General features: G+C 50.8%; 1 protein-coding gene across 4 annotated transcripts in view; it reads left to right on the forward strand.

Moving 5' to 3' along the window:
* The window catches only part of PRKAR1B (protein kinase cAMP-dependent type I regulatory subunit beta), a 182,939-nt gene that overhangs the window by 39,460 nt on the left and 123,145 nt on the right, over positions 1-20,334 (forward strand). For all 4 annotated transcript variants that reach the window (XM_008018916.3, XM_073012892.1, XM_008018917.3 and 1 more), the window contains exons 3-4: positions 9,010-9,180; positions 12,399-12,490. In XM_008018916.3, coding sequence (XP_008017107.1) covers positions 9,010-9,180; positions 12,399-12,490 — 263 coding nt within the window. The remainder of the gene's footprint in view (positions 1-9,009; positions 9,181-12,398; positions 12,491-20,334) is intronic.

Raw genomic sequence — 20,334 nt, forward strand, 5'->3', positions numbered from 1 at the left:
TCCCTCTCCATCAAAGCCGCCCTCCTACCCGCTCCTGACCAGGCAGGGGATTTGGAATCTCACTGTTTTTAGAGGAGACATCTCTTTTGATAGAGAGTTCCTGATCTTGGCCTGGCTGGGTTCCCCGTCATCTGTGGGCTCATTTCATGGATAGAAACCCATTTCCACTGGCCGGTTTGAGTGTGTGTGGGACCCTTTGGGTTGGATTTGCAGTGGGCCGCTGAGAAGGAGGGTTCCCAAGTGCAGGCTGACAGGAGCGTGGGGTGGCCGGCAGCGGAGACGCCAGCTGCCAGGCCCGGTGAGGAGGATGCAGTGGAGACCGGTCACCCTCAGAGCCGGCGCCCATTCAGTGCAGCTCCCAGGACTGCTGGGCGTTGCGTTATTTTACACTCAGGCCTCTGAGTGTCTGAGAAGCACCAGCCCCTTCCTGAGAAGCCCCATCTTCTGGGTGTGCAGCTGGTGGGAGCATTGCTTCTGGGACTTGTTATTTATTTAGGTGGTTTTAGTGGTGTTTATGTCTGCACGGTGACACACAATAGTTTACTTTTGTTATGACATGGTTTCTTCCAATTTGTTTGTGTTGTGTTAACATTACAGCAACATGCACGAAGTTGAAGAAATTCCACGCTGATCCCAATAGCTCAGCACTTGAAATGTTTTTCTGTTGTTGTTGATGGCTTCTTATTTAACTTCTTTTTTTTCCAACCTTTATTTTAGGTTCAGGGGTACATGTGAGTGTTTGTTACATGGGGATGTTGTGTGACGCTGAGGTCTAGGATATGAATGACCTCACCACTCGGGTAGTGAGCATGGCACCCAACAGGTCATTTTTCAACCCTCACCCCCTTCCCCTCTCAGCTCTTGTTTTTGAGACAGAGTCTCAGTCTGTCACCCAGGCTGGAGTGCAGTGGCACGACCTTAGCTTACTGCAACCTCTGCCTCCTGGGTTCAAGTGATTCTCCTGCCTCAGCCTCCCGAGTAGCTGGGATTACAGGAGCACACCACCAGGCCTGGCTAATTTTTGTATTTCCAGTAGAGATGGGGTTTCACCATGTTGCCCAGGGTGGTGTCGAACTCCTGGCCTCAAGTGATCCTCCTGCCTTGGCCTCCCAAACTGCTGGGATTACAGGCGTGAGCCCACCAAGCCTGGCCTCCCTCCCTCAGCTCTTTAAAAAATGTGTTCTTGGCTGGGTGTGGTGGCTCACGCCTGTAATCCCAGCACTTTGGGAGGCCAAGGTGGATGGATCACAAGGTCAGGAGATTGAGACCATCCTGGCTAACATGGTGAAATCCAGTCTTTACTAAAAATACAAAAAAATTAGCCAGATGTAGTGGCGGGCACTTATAATCCCAGCTACTCGGGAGGCTGAGGCAGGAGAATGGTGTGAACCTGGGAGGTGGAGCTTGCAGTGAGCTGAGATCGCACCACTGCACTCCAGCCTGGGCGACAGCATGAGACTCTCTCAAAAAAAAAAAAAAAAAAAAGGCTGGGCGCGGTGGCTCAAGCCTGTAATCCCAGCACTTTGGGAGGCCGAAACGGGCGGATCACGAGGTCAGGAGATCGAGACCAACCTGGCTAACACGGTGAAACCCCGTCTCTACTAAAAAATACAAAAAAAAAACCCCCAAAAACTAGCCGGGCGAGGTGGTGGGCACCTGTAGTCCCAGCTACTTGGGAAGTTGAGGCAGAAGAATGGTGTAAACCCAGGAGGCGGAGCTTGCAGTGAGCCGAGATCGGTCACTGCACTCCAGCCTGGGCGACAGAGCGAGACTCCGTCTCAAAAAAAAAAAAAAAAAACAACAAACAAAAAAAAATACAAAAAACTAGCTAGGCGAGGTGGTGTGCACCTGTAGTCCCAGCTACGTGGGAGGCTGAGGCAGGAGAATGGCGTAAACCCGGGAGGTGGAGCTTGCAGTGAGCTGAGATCCGGCCACTGCACTCCAGCCTGGGTGACAGAGCGAGACTCTGTCTCAAAAAAAAAAAAATTGTTCTCTTTGTGTTCTTTTTTATATGCAGACTCTCCTCCCCGTCCCCTCCTTATCCTCCCCATCTTTTTCTTTTGTTGCATGGTTGTAGTCGAAGCCTAGCTAAAATACCAAGTAAGAAAAGAAGGAAAGTATTTACAATTTTGTTAATATATCTTGGGTTACTCTGTGATGTGAATTTAAAATTTTGTTTTCTTCAAAAATTGAAATAATTTTTTTGTTTATTATTATGTTTTTGGATTCTAACATTTCCATTTGGCTTTGAAAACATTTTCCTTTTAGTTCTGTTCCAGTGTTCTCAATTTTGTCCTTTATTTCCTCAAACATATGGAACCTAATTATTTTCAAGTCTTTGTCCACGAATTCCATGAGCTGCTTCCCCCGGGGGGATCTCTTTGTATTGTCTGTTGCTTCTCTTGATTTTTGATCACATGATCTTGTCTCTTTGATCACATGATCTTGTCTCTTTGGTCTCATGATCTTGTCTCTTTGATATTTATTTAACAAATACGTATTAAGCATTTGCTGTACATAGGCACTGTTTTAAGCACCAGAGATTTTGCTGTGAATCAAGCCCAGGCAGTATCCTAGTGAGGGAGACAGACAATAACCACAGTTAAGATGCCAAGTACATCAGATAGGTAACTGTGAGACCGCAGATAGGTAACTGTGAGACCGTGGCGCCTGCTGAGAGGACTGCAGAACGCTGGAGGGGAGGAGAGGCGTGTTGGGAGGGTTTTCCTGCACCAAGAAGGTCACTTTTGAGTGGAGACTTAGGGAGGGAAGGGAGGAGCCCTGAGACATGGAGGAAGGCTGTCCTTGGCAGAGAATCGCAAGTGGAAGGTGGGAGTGTGTTTCGTGTGGGAGGACAGCAGAGAGCCCTGGGGCAGGCGAGGGGAATGGGGCTGAGGGCGGATCCCGCAGGGCCCTCCCGGCCGACATAAACAATTCTGTTTCACCTCAGATCAGAGGCCATTGGAGGGTTCTAGTGGGCAGGGGAGTATGCAATCTGTCTTGTATTTTTTTGTGTGTATGTGATGGAGTCTCACTCTGTCACCCAGGCGGGAGTGCAGTGGTGCAATCTCGGCTCACTGCAACCTCCACCTCCCAGATCAAGTGATTCTTCTGTCTCAGCCCCCTGGGTAGCTGAGATTACAGGCACACACCACCACGTCCAGCTACTTTTTTGGTATTTTTCTAGTGGAGATGGGGTTTCTTTTTTTTTCTTTTTTTTTTGAGACGGAGTCTCGCTCTGTCGCCCTGGCTGGAGTGCAGTGGTGTGATCTTGGCTCACTGCAAGCTCTGTCTCCCGGGTTCACGCCATTCTCCTGCTTCAGCCTCCCAAGTAGCCGGGACTACAGGTTCCTGCCACCATGCCCGGCTAATTTTTTGTATTTTTAGTAAAGATGGAGTTTCACTGTGTTAGCCAGGATGGTCTCAATCTCCTGACCTCGTGATCCGCCTGCCTCGGCCTCCCAAAGTGCTGGGATTACAGGCGTGAGCCACTGCACCCGGCTTTTTTTTTTTTTTTTTTTTTTTTTTTTTTTTTGAGGTGGACTGTTTCTTTGTCACCCAGGCTGGAGTGCAGTGGCACTATCTTGGCTCAATGCAACCAGTGTCCCCTGGGTTCAGGTGATTCTCCTGCCTCAGCCTCCCGAGTAGCTGGGATTACAGGTGCCTGCCTGGCTAATTTTTGTATTTTTAGTAGAGATGAGGTTTCACCATGTTGGTCAGGCTGGTCTCAAACTCCCAACCTCAGGTGATTCACCTGCCTTGGCCTCCCAAAGTGCTGGGATGACAGGTGTGAGCCACCGCGCCTGGCCGGTAATGTCTTTTTTTTCTGGCTGCATTTTAGGTTTTTCTCTGTCTTTGGCTCCCGCGGTTTACCCCACTATGCTGGTTTATCCTGTGTGGGAGTTTGTGTGCTTGTTGAGTCTGTGGCCTGATGTCTTTTATTCGTTTAGGAAAATTCTTCATCATGATCTCTTCAAACATTGCTTCTGCCATGTTCTCTCCCCTCCATCTGGAGCTCAAATTCACATAAACTGAAGCTTTTTGCTGTAGCCCACATGCTCTTCAGCACTTTTCTATAGTTGCTTTCCTTTCCTGTCTTTGTACTTCAGTCGGGATATTTTCATCTATTTTCCAGGTTATTAATTTCTTCCCTTGTGTTTCTCATCTGCTGTTAAACCCATCCACCAAGTTTTTAGTTCCAATTTTTATGTTTTTTAGATTCTAGCATTTCCATATGCCTTAAAAAATTTTTTTTTCTTAGTTCTGTGCCAGTGTTCTCAATTTCATCTTTTATTTCCTTGAGCATACTGAGCATAATTACTTTAAAGGCTACGTCCATTAATTCCATGACCTGCATCCCTTGAGGGGATCGTTTTGTGTTGTCTTTTGCTTCTCTTGGGTTTTGATTACATGATCTTGTCTCTTTGTATCTGAGTTATTTTTGATCGAGTTCCCAACATTACGTATGAAGAATTAAAGAGAAAATTTGAAGCCGATATATTCCTTTTGAGAGAATCTATAATTGCTTTGGAAAAATGGCTAACCTAGGGGTGCTGGCAATCCTAGATCACCCTGATCCAATTAGGGATTAAGATGATTTGAGCTGAGCTTCTGTCCCGGGGAGGCTGGCTTAATCCCAGCTCATCCTTCCTTCTAGTGTCCACAGAAAATCTTTTGCGCCAAAACACAAAATCTGGAGGATTTACTAGGATTCCTTTTCCTAGGCAGGCCCTAAGTTCCAATTTTGGTCTTTCCTACCTCTGCAAATCTGTTGAAACCTCAGCCTGTCATTTCTCGGCTGCTTGTTGTAGACACTTCTCATGGTTCCAAGTGCTGTGTTCACCTCTCTGGGTTTCTGTCTCCTTGAAATTGGCCTTGTAATTCTTCTCTGCTATGGTAGCTCTCCGATGCTTTCAAAAATACATTTTTAACATTTCATCAAGGTTTTCTAGTCAATCTCTCCAGAAAGCTCAATCTAAACAACTTAGTTTGTCATTACCAGTAGTAAAAACCTGATTTATGCTTTAATAAAATACCTAACTGCAAGAACAACCATCTCAATATTCTAGATGAGAGATGAATGCTGGCTTAGGTCAGAGTGGTGGTAAATAATAACTAAAATTTTCAATACCCTCTGCTGACTTTAGGCAATGCCAGATGACCCCACCTTCTCTCTCCGTCTTCCCAGCATAGTTGTATCACCATTTCAAAATTGTTTATTATTTCCCTTCTAAAATCCTAAACTTTAAATAATACACTAACCCCTTTATAATTTCATTGTGAACTATATTCTTTGATTCTCCATTTTAAAAGGCAAAGGTCTTCACATATCCATCCTGCTTAGCTTTCCTCTTCAAAATTTTATTACCTTTTTGTTATCTGAACTTTTCATTTTGCATTGTCTGCTTTGATAATATTTATATTTTTTTCAAAAACTATGCCTTTTATGCTTTGTCTGTAAGTACATTCTAAAAGTTAAAAATTATCAATCAAGTATAGTGGGGAAATGCCTTTATTATAACTACAAACATGAATGCTAGTTTAGCTGGGTATAAAGGTCTAGCTTGAAAGGAAGTTTCCTTCAGAATGTTGGAGGCTTCGTTTTATTGTCCTCTAGTACCTAGTGTTTCTTTTGAGAAGTTTGAGCCATTCTTATTGTCAGTCCTTTGTAGGTGACCTGACTTTTCTCTATGGGAGCCTTTGGAAAATTCTCATCCCTGGAAGTACAGTGTAAGAGATCCTTTTACTAGGAATGAAAATCTTGTGGTATCTGTCAACCAAGACACTCATATTCTTCAGTTTAGGGAAATTTTTCTTTTATTTCTGGCAAATTTCTATTTTATTTTGTCTTCTGGAACTGGTGTTAATCAGATATTGAGCTTCCTGGAATGTTTTTGCTATATGTGTGTGTATATATATATCTCAAACATATTTTTTATATATATATACACACACATGTTTTTTCTCTTTTTGTCTCTTTTTTAGATATTTTCATGGTGTATCTTCCTACTGTTATATGTATATTATATTTTATATGTAACATGAATTATATTAATTAATATGAAAAATTACATTCATGGACCTCCCAACATCACCACATTGAGGATCAAATTTCAGGAGGGGCAAACTGCATCCAACTCACAGAAGATGATAATGGGGATTGTGGTTATGTTTTAACAAGTTGCATTTTAGAGATAGATATTGAAGTATTTAAAATGCTGTATCTGAGATTTGCTTCCATCCTGTGTGTGTGTGTGTGTCTGTGTCTGTGTGAAGTGGGTGGAGGTGAAACGAAATAGGACTGCCTCCGTTTGGATAATGGTTGAGGGTGGGTGACAGGCGTTTGGTGATTCATTGTATTACTCTGTCTACTCTTGTGTAGTTTGGGAATTTCCACAGTAAAAGGGAAGAGGAGGAGCAGCCACAGGATACCTGGGCTCCTGGCCTTGGGGGACTGCCTGGCTCCCAGGCTCCTGGGCTCCCATGGTCCCAGGTCTGGATCTTGATGACTTTCACCTGTGGTGTCTGCATCTGTCAGAGCTCCTGTGCCCCTGGAGGGTGGGCACCTCAGAACCGCGGTCTCAGCCTTGTCACAGGTGGGCATGTCGGGGTCTTGGGATGTCAGAAGGCATTGGTAGGGAACTTGGCCTGGTTGCCCCTGAATTCCTCCTCCACCTCCTGGTCCATGAAGCAAGGTCCATGAAGCAAGGCCCTGCCTGATGGTGCTGCCATCTTTTTTTGGGAAGCTTCCCAGCTGTAGGGGACCAAAGCCCTCAGAGGACCATCAGAAAGGCGGGGGCTGGATCAGGGTGAGGCCGGGAGGGAGAGCGAGGGCCTTGTGTGCCTGATCTGTGTGAGGCGTTGGGGGCCGCACCTACCTCGAGGCTGAGTAGGGCATGAGTGACCAAGGTGAACACTTAGGACACGTGAGCCAGCATTGCTTCTGCACACAGAGCAGTTCGTATCTGTTCGGACAGGTTGAAATCTCTTTTCCTTAAAATACTTTTTTTTTTTTTTGAGATGGAGTCTTGTTCTGTCTCCCAGGCTGGAGTGCGGTGGCGCGATCTTGGCTCACTGCAAGCCCTGCCTCCCGGGTTCACGCCATTCTCCTGCCTCAGCCTCCTGAGTAGCTGGGACTACAGGTGTCCGCCACCACACCCAGCTAATTTTTTGTATTTTTAGTAGAGAAGGGGTTTCACTGTGTTCGCCAGGATGATCTCCATCTCCTGACCTCATGATCCGCCCGCCTTGTCCTCCCAAAGTGCTGGGGTTATAAGTGTGAGCCGCCGTGCCTGGCCAACACATTTTTTTTGAGATGTGGTCTCACTATGTTGCCCAGGCTGGTCTTGAACTCCCGGGGCCAAACGATCCTCCCTAAGTGCTGGGATTATAGGCGTGAGCCACCACATCCTGCCTGAAGCCACCACATCCGGCCTGAAGCCACCACACCCGGCCTGAAGCCACCACACCTGGCCTGAAGTCTCTTCTTGCTATGATGCTAGGGATACGTGTCTTCATTTCCCCTCACAGATAAGTCCCAGTGAGGTCAAGCAACTTACTCAGGGTCACACAGCACTCTAGGAACGGAGTCTGCTCAGCTGTGGTCCCCATGAGTTGGGCTACCTGGCGTGGCCTTAGGACGGGGACTAGGCTCCTGGGCTCTCTAGGCTGCCTGGCACTGCTGATTCCTGACTTTTCCTCTCCCTCCTCCCTACGCCCTGTTCCCTCCCTCCTTCCTCCTTCCCTCCTTCCTTCCTCCCACCTCTTACTTCACCCTTTTCCCAAAGAGGCAGAATTGCAGCAAGAAAGGGGCTCAGCTCAGGGCCAGGTGTGTCCTCAGACCACAGAGCGCCCCCGTCCCTGGTCCTAAGCCCACCTTTGAGGGTGGTGGAGGTCAGTGTTTCGGCTGCAGGTTACGCAAACAGAGGTCCTCCAGGTGCAGGAGGAAAGGCACATCGGCCCTGGTGGGATTGAAATGCACAGGCTGACTAAGACCACGCTGGATGCATGAGGCTTAAGAGTGGTTGAAGAGCTGTGGACAGTGGTCAGTGCATTTGTCTGTGGGCAGGAGCAAGGTCTGCAGGGGTGGTGCGTCCTGCCATCCACAGCTCAAGGCAAGGTGGGCTTTGGAGCAACCCCAACCCACGTGGAGGACACAACCATGGTCATTATACGGTGACTCGGGGCTCAACTTCCAGTCCCCTCCTCCCAGCAGACCTCCAGATGCTTGTCATCTCAGCCTCCGTAAACCCCACGCCAGTTCAGCCTCTCACCCACTTTAAAAAGCAAATTAAAGTTTTAATTTTCAGATAATTGTGGATTTACAGACAGTTATAAAAATTACCCAGAGAGCCTCATCCACTTTATTTTTTAATGTCTCACAAAACTGATACACAGAAATGTTGACAGGTTCTCAGAAACTGCGACTTTAGGTGAAACCACTTACAGCTAATTCTTTTTTTTTTTTTTGGTAGGGACAGGGTGTATTAGTCCATTTTCAAACTGCTATAAAAAACCACCTGAGACTAGGTAGTTTATAGAGAGATTGAATTAACTCACAGTTCCTCATGGCTGGGGGGGACCTCAGGAAGCTTACGATCATGGCAGAAGGTGAGGGTGAAGCAAAGTCCCTTATTCACAAGGCAGCAGGAAGGAGAAGTGCTGAGTGAAGGGGGAGGAGCCCTTTAGAAACCCATCAGATCTTGTGAGAACGCCCTCACTATCACAGGAACAGCAAGGGGGAAACTGCTCCCGTGATTCAATCACCTCCACCGGGTCTCTCCCTGGACACATGGGGATGATGGGGATTACAATTCAAGATGAGATTTGGGTGGGGACACAAAATGAGATTTGGGTGGGGACACAAAGCCCAACCCTATCTCCAACTCCTGTATTCAAGTGATCCTCCCACTGGGCCTCCCACAGTGTTGGGATCACCGGCGTGAGCCCTGTGCCCGGCCACAACAACCAGGTTCTTACTTCCTTTCTGTGTTTTCCTCTCCTACACAGGAAGAAAACAGGCAGATTTTGGCGCGGCAGAAGTCGAACTCACAGTCGGACTCCCATGATGAGGAGGTGTCGCCCACGCCCCCGAACCCCGTGGTGAAGGCCCGCCGCCGGCGAGGAGGCGTGAGCGCCGAGGTGTACACCGAGGAGGACGCCGTGTCCTATGTCAGGAAGGTGAGGCTCCTGGGGTTCCCGTCCGCAGTCCTCGGCATGTGGCTGTCACCCCTGAGCTCCCTGGACCCCCACAGGGCACCCTCGTCCTCCTGGGGCCTCAGTGTCATTTTGGTCGGAGGGAGGACTACGTGGGTGATGGCGGACGCAGTTCTGGGCGGGATTGGTTTGTTACTGTCTTTGCCAGATGAGCTGAGCTCGAATTTATGGGAGCAGCTCTGTGTGGAGTCTCTGCAGCCCCAGGGCGGCTTTAGGATCCTCGCAGGCTCAGGGAAGGGAAGGGACTCGCTAGCACCCAGGTCCTTGGAGTCAGCAGAGACCGTCCTGGGCTGTGTGCCTCCCATGCTCCTGCAGCCTCTCTGGTCTCTTCTTATACGGCACAAATTCCATTATTCAGGGCCCTCCTCTCATGACCCCATCCAGCCACAGCCACCTCCCAAAGGCTTCTCTCCAAATACCGTAGCTGGTTAGGGCTTCCACATGGGAATTTCTGGGGAGACACAAGTCAGTCTCCAGTATCCTCTTAGCCATTTCTGAGTGCATGGTTGAGTGGCGTTAAGCACATTCTCCTTGTTGTGGAATCGTCACCACCACCATCTCCAGAACCTTCTTACCTTGCAGAACTGAGACTCTGTTTCCTAAACACACACACCCCATTCCTTTCCCCAGTACTTATTACTTTTTTGTTATTTATTTATTTATTTATTTGAGACGGAGTCTCGCTCTGTCGCCCAGGCTGGAGTGCAGTGGCACGATCTCGGCTCACTGCAAGCTCTGCCTCCCGGGTTCACGCCATTCTCCTGCCTCAGCCTCCCGAGTAACTGGGACTATAGGCGCCCGCCACCACGCCCGGCTAGTTTTTTTGGTATTTTTAGTAGAGACGGGGTTTCACCGTGTTGTCCAGGATGGTCCCGATTTCCTGACCTCGTGATCCGCCCGCCTCGGCCTCCCAAAGTGCTGGGAATACAGGCGTGAGCCACCACGCCCGGCCCTTAATACTTTTATAATCAGCTAATTGAAGCTAGCACAAGCATTGTTAAACATTTATTAGGGCACTCCACCTCTGGGGTCTACCTCCCCAAGACCCAGAACCTCAGTCTAACCATGAGAAGAACCTCAGATAAACCCAAATTGCGGGACGCTCTGCAGAATGCCTGATGAGCCCTGCTCATGTCACATGAGGAGAGTGTGAAGAACTGTCACAGACCAGAGGGCACAGGAGAGACAGGACAGAGTCCTGGGACAGAAAAAGGCCACTCAGGCAAAACAAAGGAAGAACAGATTTGGTGTGGGGCTCGTGCGTGTCACATATCGAGATGGCCTCCCTGGCTGTGATAAATGCATCCTAGGATGTAAGGTGGTAACATCAGGGGACCTGCAAGGTGCACGGGAATGATCTTTGCAACTTCTCTGTAAATAGAAAGTGTTTGAAAACAAAACACTTATATATATATTTTTTGAGACAGAGTTTCACTCTTGTTTCCCAGGCTGGAGTGCAATGGCATGATCTCAGCTCACCACAACCTCTGCCTCCCAGGTTCATGTGATTCTCCTGTCTCGGCCTCCTGATTGGCCGAGATTACAGGGGCCTGTCATCACGCCCTGCTAATTTTTTGTGTTTTTAGTAGAGATGGGGTTTCACCATGCTGGCCAGGCAGGTCTCGAACTCCTGACCTCAGGTGATCTACCTGCCTCAGCCCCCCAAAGTGCTGAGATTATAGGCGTGAGCCACCATGCCCAGCCAACACTTTCAAGCGTTAGAATTGAAGTGGCTTTTTAGGAGATTGGAGTGCTGACTCTCAAAGACGTCTGCACAGGGGTTCTCTGAGTTAAACACACAGCACGCCTAAGCCTGCGTGGTCTGCCGTTGCACCTGGCAGACAGGGACTTCCCGGGTGGCCCGAGCACCACACTAGTTCTCATTATGGCCTAAACGACCTTCCTGCACGGTTTTATTTTAAGGGGGGGATATCCTGGCATCTGAGGTGTTCGTAGTGCTTCTGATTCATCCAGAGAGGGAGTGGGGAATTATTGATCAAAGGGTGCAGAGTTTCAGACAGACAGACAGACAGACACACAGGAGCAATGGGTTTTGAGGTCTTTGCACGGTGGGGTGACTGCAGCCAATAACAGCGTACTGCATACAGGTACCCACTACATGACCGCACTTCGGTTGTTGACAGATTGTATATACGTGGTCCTGTAAGATTATGATACCGTATTTTTTACTGTACCTTTTTCTCTGTGTGGATATGTTTGTTTAGTTGTTTATTTTTTTTGAGATGGAGTCTCACTCTGTCACTCCGGCTGCAGTGCAGTGGCACGATCTTGGCTCCTGGCAACCTCTGCCTCCCGGGTGCAAGTGATTCTCTTGCCTCAGCCTCCCGAGTAGCTGGGATTACAAGTGTGCACCACCACGCCCGACTAAGTTTTGTATTTTTAGCAGAGACGTGGTTTCACCATGTTGGCCAGGCTCCTCTCGAACTCCTGACCTCAGGTGATCCACCTGCCTCGGCCTCTCAAAGTGCTGGGATTACAGGCGTGAGCCACCATGCCTGGCCTGTGTAGATATGTTTAGATATGCCTAGCATTGTGTTACAGCTGCCTGCAGTGTTAGGATGGCCACATGCTGTACAGATTTGTAGCCTAGGAATGATAGGCTCTGTCACGTTCTAACCTCAGTGCGTAGTTAGGCTACACCAGCTAGGCTTGTGTCTGTTGCTCTGTGATATTCGCACGATGATGAAATTGCCTAATGATGAATTTCTCAGAAACACTTCCTCATCATTACGTGACACGTGACTGCATTTCAAAAGTAGTAAGAGGCTTGGTGCGGTGGCTGACACCTGTAATCCCAGCCCTTTGGGAGGCTGAGGTGGCAGGATTGCTTGAGCTCAGATGTTTGAGACCAGCCTGGGCAACATACTGAGACATCATCTCTAGTAAAAATAAAAAATTTAGTCAAGCGTGGTGGTGCACACCTGTGGTCCCAGCTACTCAGGAGGCTGAGGTGGGAGGAGCACCTGAGCCCAGGAGGTCTGCAGGGAGCTGTGATCAAGACTGTTTAAAAGAAAAAAAATAGCAGTGAAATACACATTAAACTTCAGATTGCATATGTGTGCCATTGCCTGATAACGGCAAGCTGAGGGTGGAATGGGGAGATCTCAGGCCGCGTCACAGCGTCAGGACGGGGTGGCTCACGTGGTGATGTTTTGGTTCAGGTGATTCCAAAGGATTACAAGACCATGACTGCGCTGGCCAAGGCCATCTCCAAGAATGTGCTCTTCGCTCACCTGGATGACAACGAGAGGAGGTAGGCAGACTCGTCCCCCGCCCCGGCATCACTGCCGCCCTCCCTGGCCTCCAGGGAGGCTCTGCCATTTCTCTGACTCACGGGCCGTGGATCACGGAATGTTCGGTGCCAGGAGAAGCGTGTCACAGCTCTCTGGAAACGTGGGCTCGCCAGGCAGGGGTGGCTTCCCGAAATACTACGCTGCGTGCACCTGCCCTGCTGCTGAGCTGAAACCCTGCTCTGGGGGGACCCGGCTGCCTTCCTCAAATACCGGGTCTGGATCTGCGGTTCCCCCGCGCGCTATACCTAGAAAGGCACGGGTGGTGTGATGACTGTGGGCTTCGTGTTCCGGCCTCTTCCGTATGCGTGGACGTGCCTCGCCGTTGTTAAGCTCACTGCTTCGCGGGGGAGATGGGGCCAGGATGTACCTTTCCCGCGGCTCCTGCCCGTGCCAGGAGCTTGGAGGCTCGAGGCAGGAGGTGACAGCAGATGAGGTCTGCAGGGTCACAGTGAGGGGACAGAGGAGGTCAGAGTTATTCAGGGAAAGGGCCGAGTGTGAAGGGTGCTGTATGTGGGGATGGTGATCATAGACATAATTGGAAAAATCAGAAAAGTTTGAAAAGATTAAGAGCAAAAATGTCTCCATCTGATGCCTAGAGATAATCCTTGGGGATATTTGGGGGGGCAGTCGTTAAGGACTGACCTTGTGCACAGATCCCGTCTGTAATAGCATCTCATTCTACACCGTTTTCTTACACTCAGGGCGTCCTTAACATCTTTCCACGCCGGTAAGGGTTCTGCAGTGGTCTGTGCTGTCAATTTCTGTGTGAATTAGATGTTTTCCTATTGTGGCTGTTTGCATTTTTTAAATCTCTATTATTATTATTATTTTAGACAGAGTCTTGCTCTGTTGGCCAGGCTAGACTGCAGTGGTGAGATCTTGGTTCACTTCAACCTCTGCCTCTCAGGTTCAAGCAATTCTCCTGCCTCAGCCTCATGAGTATCTGGGACTACAGGCGCCCGCCACCACACCTGGCTAATTTTTGCATTTTCAGCAGAGATGGGGTTTTGCCATGATGCCCAGGCTGGTCTCAAACTCCTGACCTCATGATCCACCTGCCTCAGCCACCTAAAGTGCTGGGATTACAGGCGTGAGCCACTGCACGCGGCCTGCATTTTTAATTTTATGAACATTTGGTGGTCATCCTTGCGTTTTCATCCTGGAGTACTTGTTCATTTCTTTCTTTGAGGTAAATTCCTTGATGTGATCAAAGGATGTGCAACATTGAAAATTCTCTCTTTTAAAACAATTATTTGACAAATTATAATTCTTTATTAGATTGACTGAGACATTTTGATACTAGTCCTATATAAAATCTAAATGATCTCCATAGGTATAAAATACAAAGAGAAAGTGTCTTTTTCTCCCCCTCCTGGAGGGCGACCATGTGGTGGTCCAGGGGGGCTCCAGCTGCCCTCTGTGTTTGCAGGTGTGTGCCCAAGAGCGCAGGTGGGGACCCTGGGAGCACACTACACACATTGTTCTCTGCTCTGCTCCTTGCTGGTGATGGGTCTAAGAAGTCCTTCCGTATAAGTACAAATCTAATTGTTGTGAGTATCTGCACAGTGTTCCATTGTAAGAATGAATCAGAGTTTATTAACTGCTGCCTTTGCCAAGGTCACGTGGGAGGATTCTAATTTCTCTGCGCTACAGTGTTTCTGTGAGTAGTAACTCTGCGGTTAGGCAGGAGACTCCCGGCATCCCGGTGGCTGGGTCAGAGATTGGTCTGTTAAGATCCTGATAGGTGTTGGGGTGCGTGTTTGTGACGGGCTTTTGATACATTTTGCTGGAATCTCACTCAGAAAGGGTGGCAGGGGCTATGCAGAGGAGTGGCCTTCACGGGGCCTTGGCTCCCAGCTGCTCACATCATGCTGAAATACCCTATCTCATCCAGAGCATGTGCCCGGTTCAGGCTGGATACTTTGGGTCCAGGGTGCCCAGTTACCCCAGGCAGTAACACCTGCTGCCTCTGTGGTTGAGCAGTGGTTAGAGTAGCTGAGCATGGCTGGGATAGCTCTGTAACTGCAGTGGTTAGAGTAGCTGAGCATGGCTGGGATAGCTCTGCGTGGCTGGAGTAGCTAGGCATGGATAGAGTTAGCTGGGCATGACGAGTGACTAGATGTGGCTGGAGTAGCTGGGTGTGACTGGAATAGCTGGGGTTTGCTGGAGTAGCTGGGTGTGGCTAGAGTAGCTAGGCATGGAAGGAGTAACTAGATGTGGCCAGAGTAGCTGGGTGTGGCTGGAATAGCTGGGTTTGGGTGGAGTAGCTGGGCATGGTGTGAGTAGCTGGGTGTAGCTGGAATAGCTGGGTGTGGTTGGAGTAGGTGGACATGGCTGGAATAGCTGGGTGTGGCTAGAGTAGCTAGGGATACATGGAGTAGCTGGGCATGACTGTAGTAAGATGTGGCTAGAGAAGCTGGGTGTGGCTGGAATAGCTGGGTGCGGCTGGAGTATCTCATTGCGGTGAGAGTAGCTAGGCATGGATGGATAGCTGGGAATGACTAGAGTAGCTAGATGTGACTAGAATAGCTGGGTGTGGCTGGAATTCAGGATTAGCCTGGACATGGTTGGAGTAGCTGTGTGTGGCTGGAGTAGCTGGGCATGGCTACTCCATCCTGGGAGGTGTCCATGCTCCCCAAGATACCCACGTCCTTGTCTCTGGGACCTGGATGTGTCATCTTGAGTGGCAGAGAGAGACTTTGCAGATGTGATGAGGTGAGGGGTGGGCGGGTGGCCCTGGGTTTCCCAGGAGGGCCCTGATACCATCACATGTGCTTCCTAAGGGGAGGCAGGAGGAGATTCCACACACAGAAGGGGAAGAGGCCATGTGACCACAAGGCAGGAGTTGGTGAGATGTGGCCACAGGCTGAGGAGGGCCGTAGACACTGGAAGAGGCGAGGAGGGGTGTGCCTGGGGCCTGTGGAGGGCGTGGCTCTGCAGCACCTTGATTTCCACCTGCTAATCCTGGATCTGGACTTCTGGCCCCCAGAACTGCAGAGACAATACACTTCTGTTGTTTCAGGACCTGCTGTACTTGCTCACAGCGGCCCTGGGATACACGCACAGAGGTGTCTGCCTGGCAGTGGTCACCAGGAGGAGCCAGATACTGAAGAGCTGAAGACTATTTTAACTTGAATTTAACTTGAATTTAAACATCAATTTACAATGCAATTGAAATGTCGTTTTTGAATGGATGTTATGTTCACCTGGTTAAAAATTCAGTTTAGAAGATTACGGAGGGACCCTGAGGAAGAGAGAGCCCTTTCTGGTCCCAGCCGCGCCTCGCTGGAGCCTCTGCAACTTCCTCTTTGCAGACAGACTCAGCCCTGAGGCAGGAGGTCCCTGGTCCACAGCTGCTGGCCACACAGACCAGCTGTCCATTTTTTTATTTTTTATTTTTTATTTTTTTTTTAAAGACAAGGCCTTACTCTGTCACCCAGGCTGGAGTGTAGTGACACCATCATAGCTCACTGCAGCCTCGACCTTCTGGGCTCAAGTGATCCTCCCATCTCAACTTCCCAAATAGCTGGGACTGCAGGTGTGCACCGCCACATCTGGCTAATTAAAAAATTTTTTTTTTTTGTGATGGAGTTTCACTCTTGTTGCCCAGGCTGGAGTGCAGTGGTGCAATCTTGGCTCTCTGCAACGTCCACCTCCCAGGTTCAAGCGATTCCCCTGCCTCAGCATCCGAAATAGCTGGGATTACAGGTGTGCGTCACCACACCCGACTAATTTTTGTATATTTGGTGGAGATGGGGTTTCACCATGTTGGCCAGGCTGGTCTTGAACACATGACCTCAAGTGATCCACCCGCCTCGGCCTCCCAAAGTTCTGGGATTACGGGTATGAGCCACTGCGCCCAGCCTTTAAATTTTTTGTAGAGACAGGGTCTTGCCATGTTGCTCAGGCTGGTCTCGAACTCCTGACCTCAAGCGATCCTCCTGCCTTAGCCTGTCAAAGTGTCGAGGTTACAGGTGAGAGCCACTGTGCCCGGCCAAGCTGTTCATTTTTAATGCAGCTTCAAGTCCTCAGGAAAGGATGGTGGCTGATGAGGCCGGGGTCCAGTGTGACCCTGCGAACCCGCTCCTTTGTGCCAACTAGAAGGGGGTGCTCTGGGTGGGCAAAGCACTGCGGACGTACAGCTGGGCTTCAGCCATGCTCACCTTGCATCACGATGGGTAGCATGTCCTTGGGCCGTCATCGGTAGGCAGGAGACAGGAGACAGATCACAGAACCATGACACCTTTGAATGCTGGGGAGGGAGTTTCCATCAATGCAGAGTGGTCGTCATTTGGGCAGGCACCCTAAACGTCAGCTGCTGTGCTTAGAAGATTTATGTCTGCGTTCTGGGCCACCGTTTGCAGATCGGGCCCAGCAGGTGGCTGGTCTGCGCTCAGCTCTTCCAGGAATGGGCTGCAGGACCAGGACTCTGGTCTGGGTGAGCACATTGTTATTATTGTTTATTGTTTATTTATTATTATTATTATTTTGAGATGAAGTCTTGCTCTGTTGCCCAGGCTGGAGTGTACTGGTGCAATCTCAGCTCACTGCAACCTCCACCTCCCGGGTTCAAGCAATTCTCCTGCCTCAGCCTCCCAAGTAGCTGGGATTACAGGAGCCCACCACCACGCCCGGCTAATTTTTGTATTTTTAGTAGAGACGGGGTTTCCCCATGTGGGCCAGGCTGGTCTCGAACTCCTGACCTCAAGTGATCCTCCTGCCTCGGCCTCCCAAAGTGCTGGGATTATAGGCATGAACCATCGCGCCCAACTATTATTTTTATTTATAGCAACGGTAATGATGACTGTCCAACATTTTCTTTTTCTGGCTCAAATATTCCCACGTGTGGGAACAGTATGGTGGATGGAGCACAGCTTTGCACCTGAATTCAAAATTGGTTCAACAAGGCCGGGTGTGGTGCCTCACGCCTGTAATCCCAACACTTTGGGAGGCTGAGGTGGGCAGATCACTTGAAGTCAGGAGTTCAAGACCAGCCTGGCCAACATGGTGAATCCCTGTCTCTACTAAAATTACAAAAATTAGGCTGAGCACAGTAGCGCCTGTCATCCCTGCTACTCAGGAGGCTGAGGCAGGAGAATGGCTTGAACCTGGGTGGAGGAGATTGCGGTCAGCCGAGATTGCACCGCTGCACTCCAGCCTGGGTGACAGAGTGAGACTCTGTGTTAAAAAAGGCCGGAGCGGGGGCTCACGCCTGTCATCCCAGCACTTTGGGAGGCCGAGGCGGGTGGATCACGAGGTCAGGAGATCGAGACCATCCTGGCTAACACGGTGAAACCCCGTCTCTACTAAAAACACAAAAAATTAGCCGGGCATGGTGGCCAGCGTCTGTAGTCCCAGCTACTCCAGAGGCTGAGGCAGGAGAATGGCGTGAACCCGGGAGGTGGAGCTTGCAGTGAGCTGAGATCTGGCCACTGCACTCCAGCCTGGGCGACAGAGTGAGACTCCATCTCAAAAAAAAAAAAAAAAAAAAATTGGTTCCACAGAACTCCACAGAAGTTAAGATGACAAATACTTCCGGAGCATTCATTGTGTGCCAGGCTCCGTGCAGGGTGCTGGGAACACAGACGGGGTGGGGAACGGGTTCTGTCCTCGTGGCTGGCTTTCCTGGGGAGCAGGCAGCCCGCAGTCATTAAGCACATACATTTTCAGAGATGGTGTGTGGTGAGGGACGTCGAGAGAGGCCTGCACGTCATAGAATGAGATGGCTTCACTCAGGATGGGCAGAAAGGTGAGAGTCAGCAAGGCTGTTCCAGGCATGGCAGAGCTGCAGCGAAGGGCCTGGGGCCCATTCCAGGCATAGCTGCGGCAGGGGAGAGCTGGTGAATACAGGGTAGGGCAGCTTTGTTCATTTCAGCAGGAACCTGCTGCCTGTGGGGGTGCTGGGGCCACAGGGAACAAGGCATTGCTTGGAGGGTAGCCAGGAAAATGGAGATCTCAGAATCTTCCTGGGATTCAAACATGTGTTTTAGCCTGGGCAACATAGTGAGACCCCATCTCTTAAAAAAATTAGCCGGGCCTGGTGGTGCATGTCTATAATCCCAGCTACTTAGGAGTCTGAGGTGGGAGCAGTGCTTGAGCTTAGGAGTTCAAGGCTACAGTGAGCCGAGATCACGTCACCACGCTCCAGCCTGGGCAACAGAGCGAGATCCTGTCTCAAAACAGAAACAAAACAAAACCCCAAAAAACCCATCCAAACACCCAAATGTGTGCTTGAAGTTCCCAACGGTTCTGGTGCTTCTTTGGAGCTCACCCGTCCCTCTGTGCGGCTTGTTCCTCTCGAAGTAGCCGCAGTGAGAGGCGAACACTCGGGTGTGGGGAGGCCTCTGAGCTGTTCCCTCCAGAGGCAGCCTGTGAGCTCAGAGCTTATCAAAAGCCCGGCTCTGGCCAGATGACATCCACGCCCACCTTCAGAATCTGAATTCTGCAGAGCCTGGGGAAGGCCACGGAGGGACCAAGAAGTGGGGGGTTCAGGGCCCTTTAGAAACCCTCAGGTCCTCAACCTGAGGAAGAAGGAGGTGAACGGTCGCCTCAGTTCCTGACCGAGTTGTCAGACAGAACCACTCACGTGAAATCTCTGTGTCCCCATCTTCTGGCCGATGAGCCTGGGGTCATTGAGAGCGTTGAGGACGGGAAAGCTCTGATTGAGGATGGGCTGGGATGTGCTGCAGCCCGATCGTCTCCGGTATCTGCGGCTGATGCCGTGTGAGCCCCTCTGCCGGACGCCGTGGCGTGGGGGAGCTCGGAGGCTGTTCTCGGTCCTGAGACCTCTGCCGGACGCTGTGGCCTGGGGGAGCTCGGAGGAGGCTGTCCTCTGTGCTGAGACCTCTGCCGGACGCCGTGGCCTGGGGGAGCTCAGAGGCTGTCCTCGGTCCTGAGACCTCTGCCGGACGCCGTGGCCTGGGGGAGCTCGGAGGCTGTCCTCGGTCCTGAGACCTCTGCTGGACGCCGTGGCCTGGGGGAGCTCAGAGGCTGTCCTCGGTCCTGAGACCCTCTGCCAGACGCTATGACCTGGGGGAGCTCGGAGGCTGTCCTCGGTCCTGAGACCTCTGCCGGACGCCGTGGCGTGGGGGAGCTTGGAGGCTGTCCTCTGTGCTGAGACCTCTGCCGGACGCCGTGGCCTGGGGGAGCTCAGAGGCTGTCCTCGGTCCTGAGACCTCTGCCGGACGCCGTGGCCTGGGGGAGCTCGGAGGCTGTCCTCTGTGCTGAGACCTCTGCCGGACGCCGTGGCCTGGGGGAGCTCAGAGGCTGTCCTCGGTCCTGAGACCTCTGCCGGACGCCGTGGCCTGGGGGAGCTCGGAGGCTGTCCTCGGTCCTGAGACCTCTGCCGGACGCCGTGGCCTGGGGGAGCTCGGAGGCTGTCCTCGGTCCTGAGACCTCTGCCGGACGCCGTGGCCTGGGGGAGCTCAGAGGCTGTCCTCGATCGTGAGCCCCTCTGCCGGACGCCATGGCGTGGAGGAGCTCAGAGGCTGTCCTCGATCGTGAGCCCCTCTGCCAGACGCTATGGCCTGGGGGAGCTCAGAGACCCAGGCCGCCTAGCTCTTGGGCTCGGCCAGCAACACAGGCTTCCATGTTCATGGAGGCACAGGCTTGTCACCGGCTCATTTCAGAAGTGTCACATGCCACAGGCGAGCACGGGCCATGACTGGTCCCCTGGCTGGCGTGGTTGCAGGGATGCTGGGCAGAGTCATTCCCTGGGCACCTCGGGAGGAATATGAAGTGGGGATTTATGAACTTGTAGCTCCATCTCATTTCCAACATCTGTCCTCCCTGCATGTGTGACGTT

Source organism: Chlorocebus sabaeus, chromosome 28 (genome assembly GCF_047675955.1).
Source record: "Chlorocebus sabaeus isolate Y175 chromosome 28, mChlSab1.0.hap1, whole genome shotgun sequence".
Classification (NCBI taxonomy): Eukaryota; Metazoa; Chordata; class Mammalia; order Primates; family Cercopithecidae; genus Chlorocebus; species Chlorocebus sabaeus.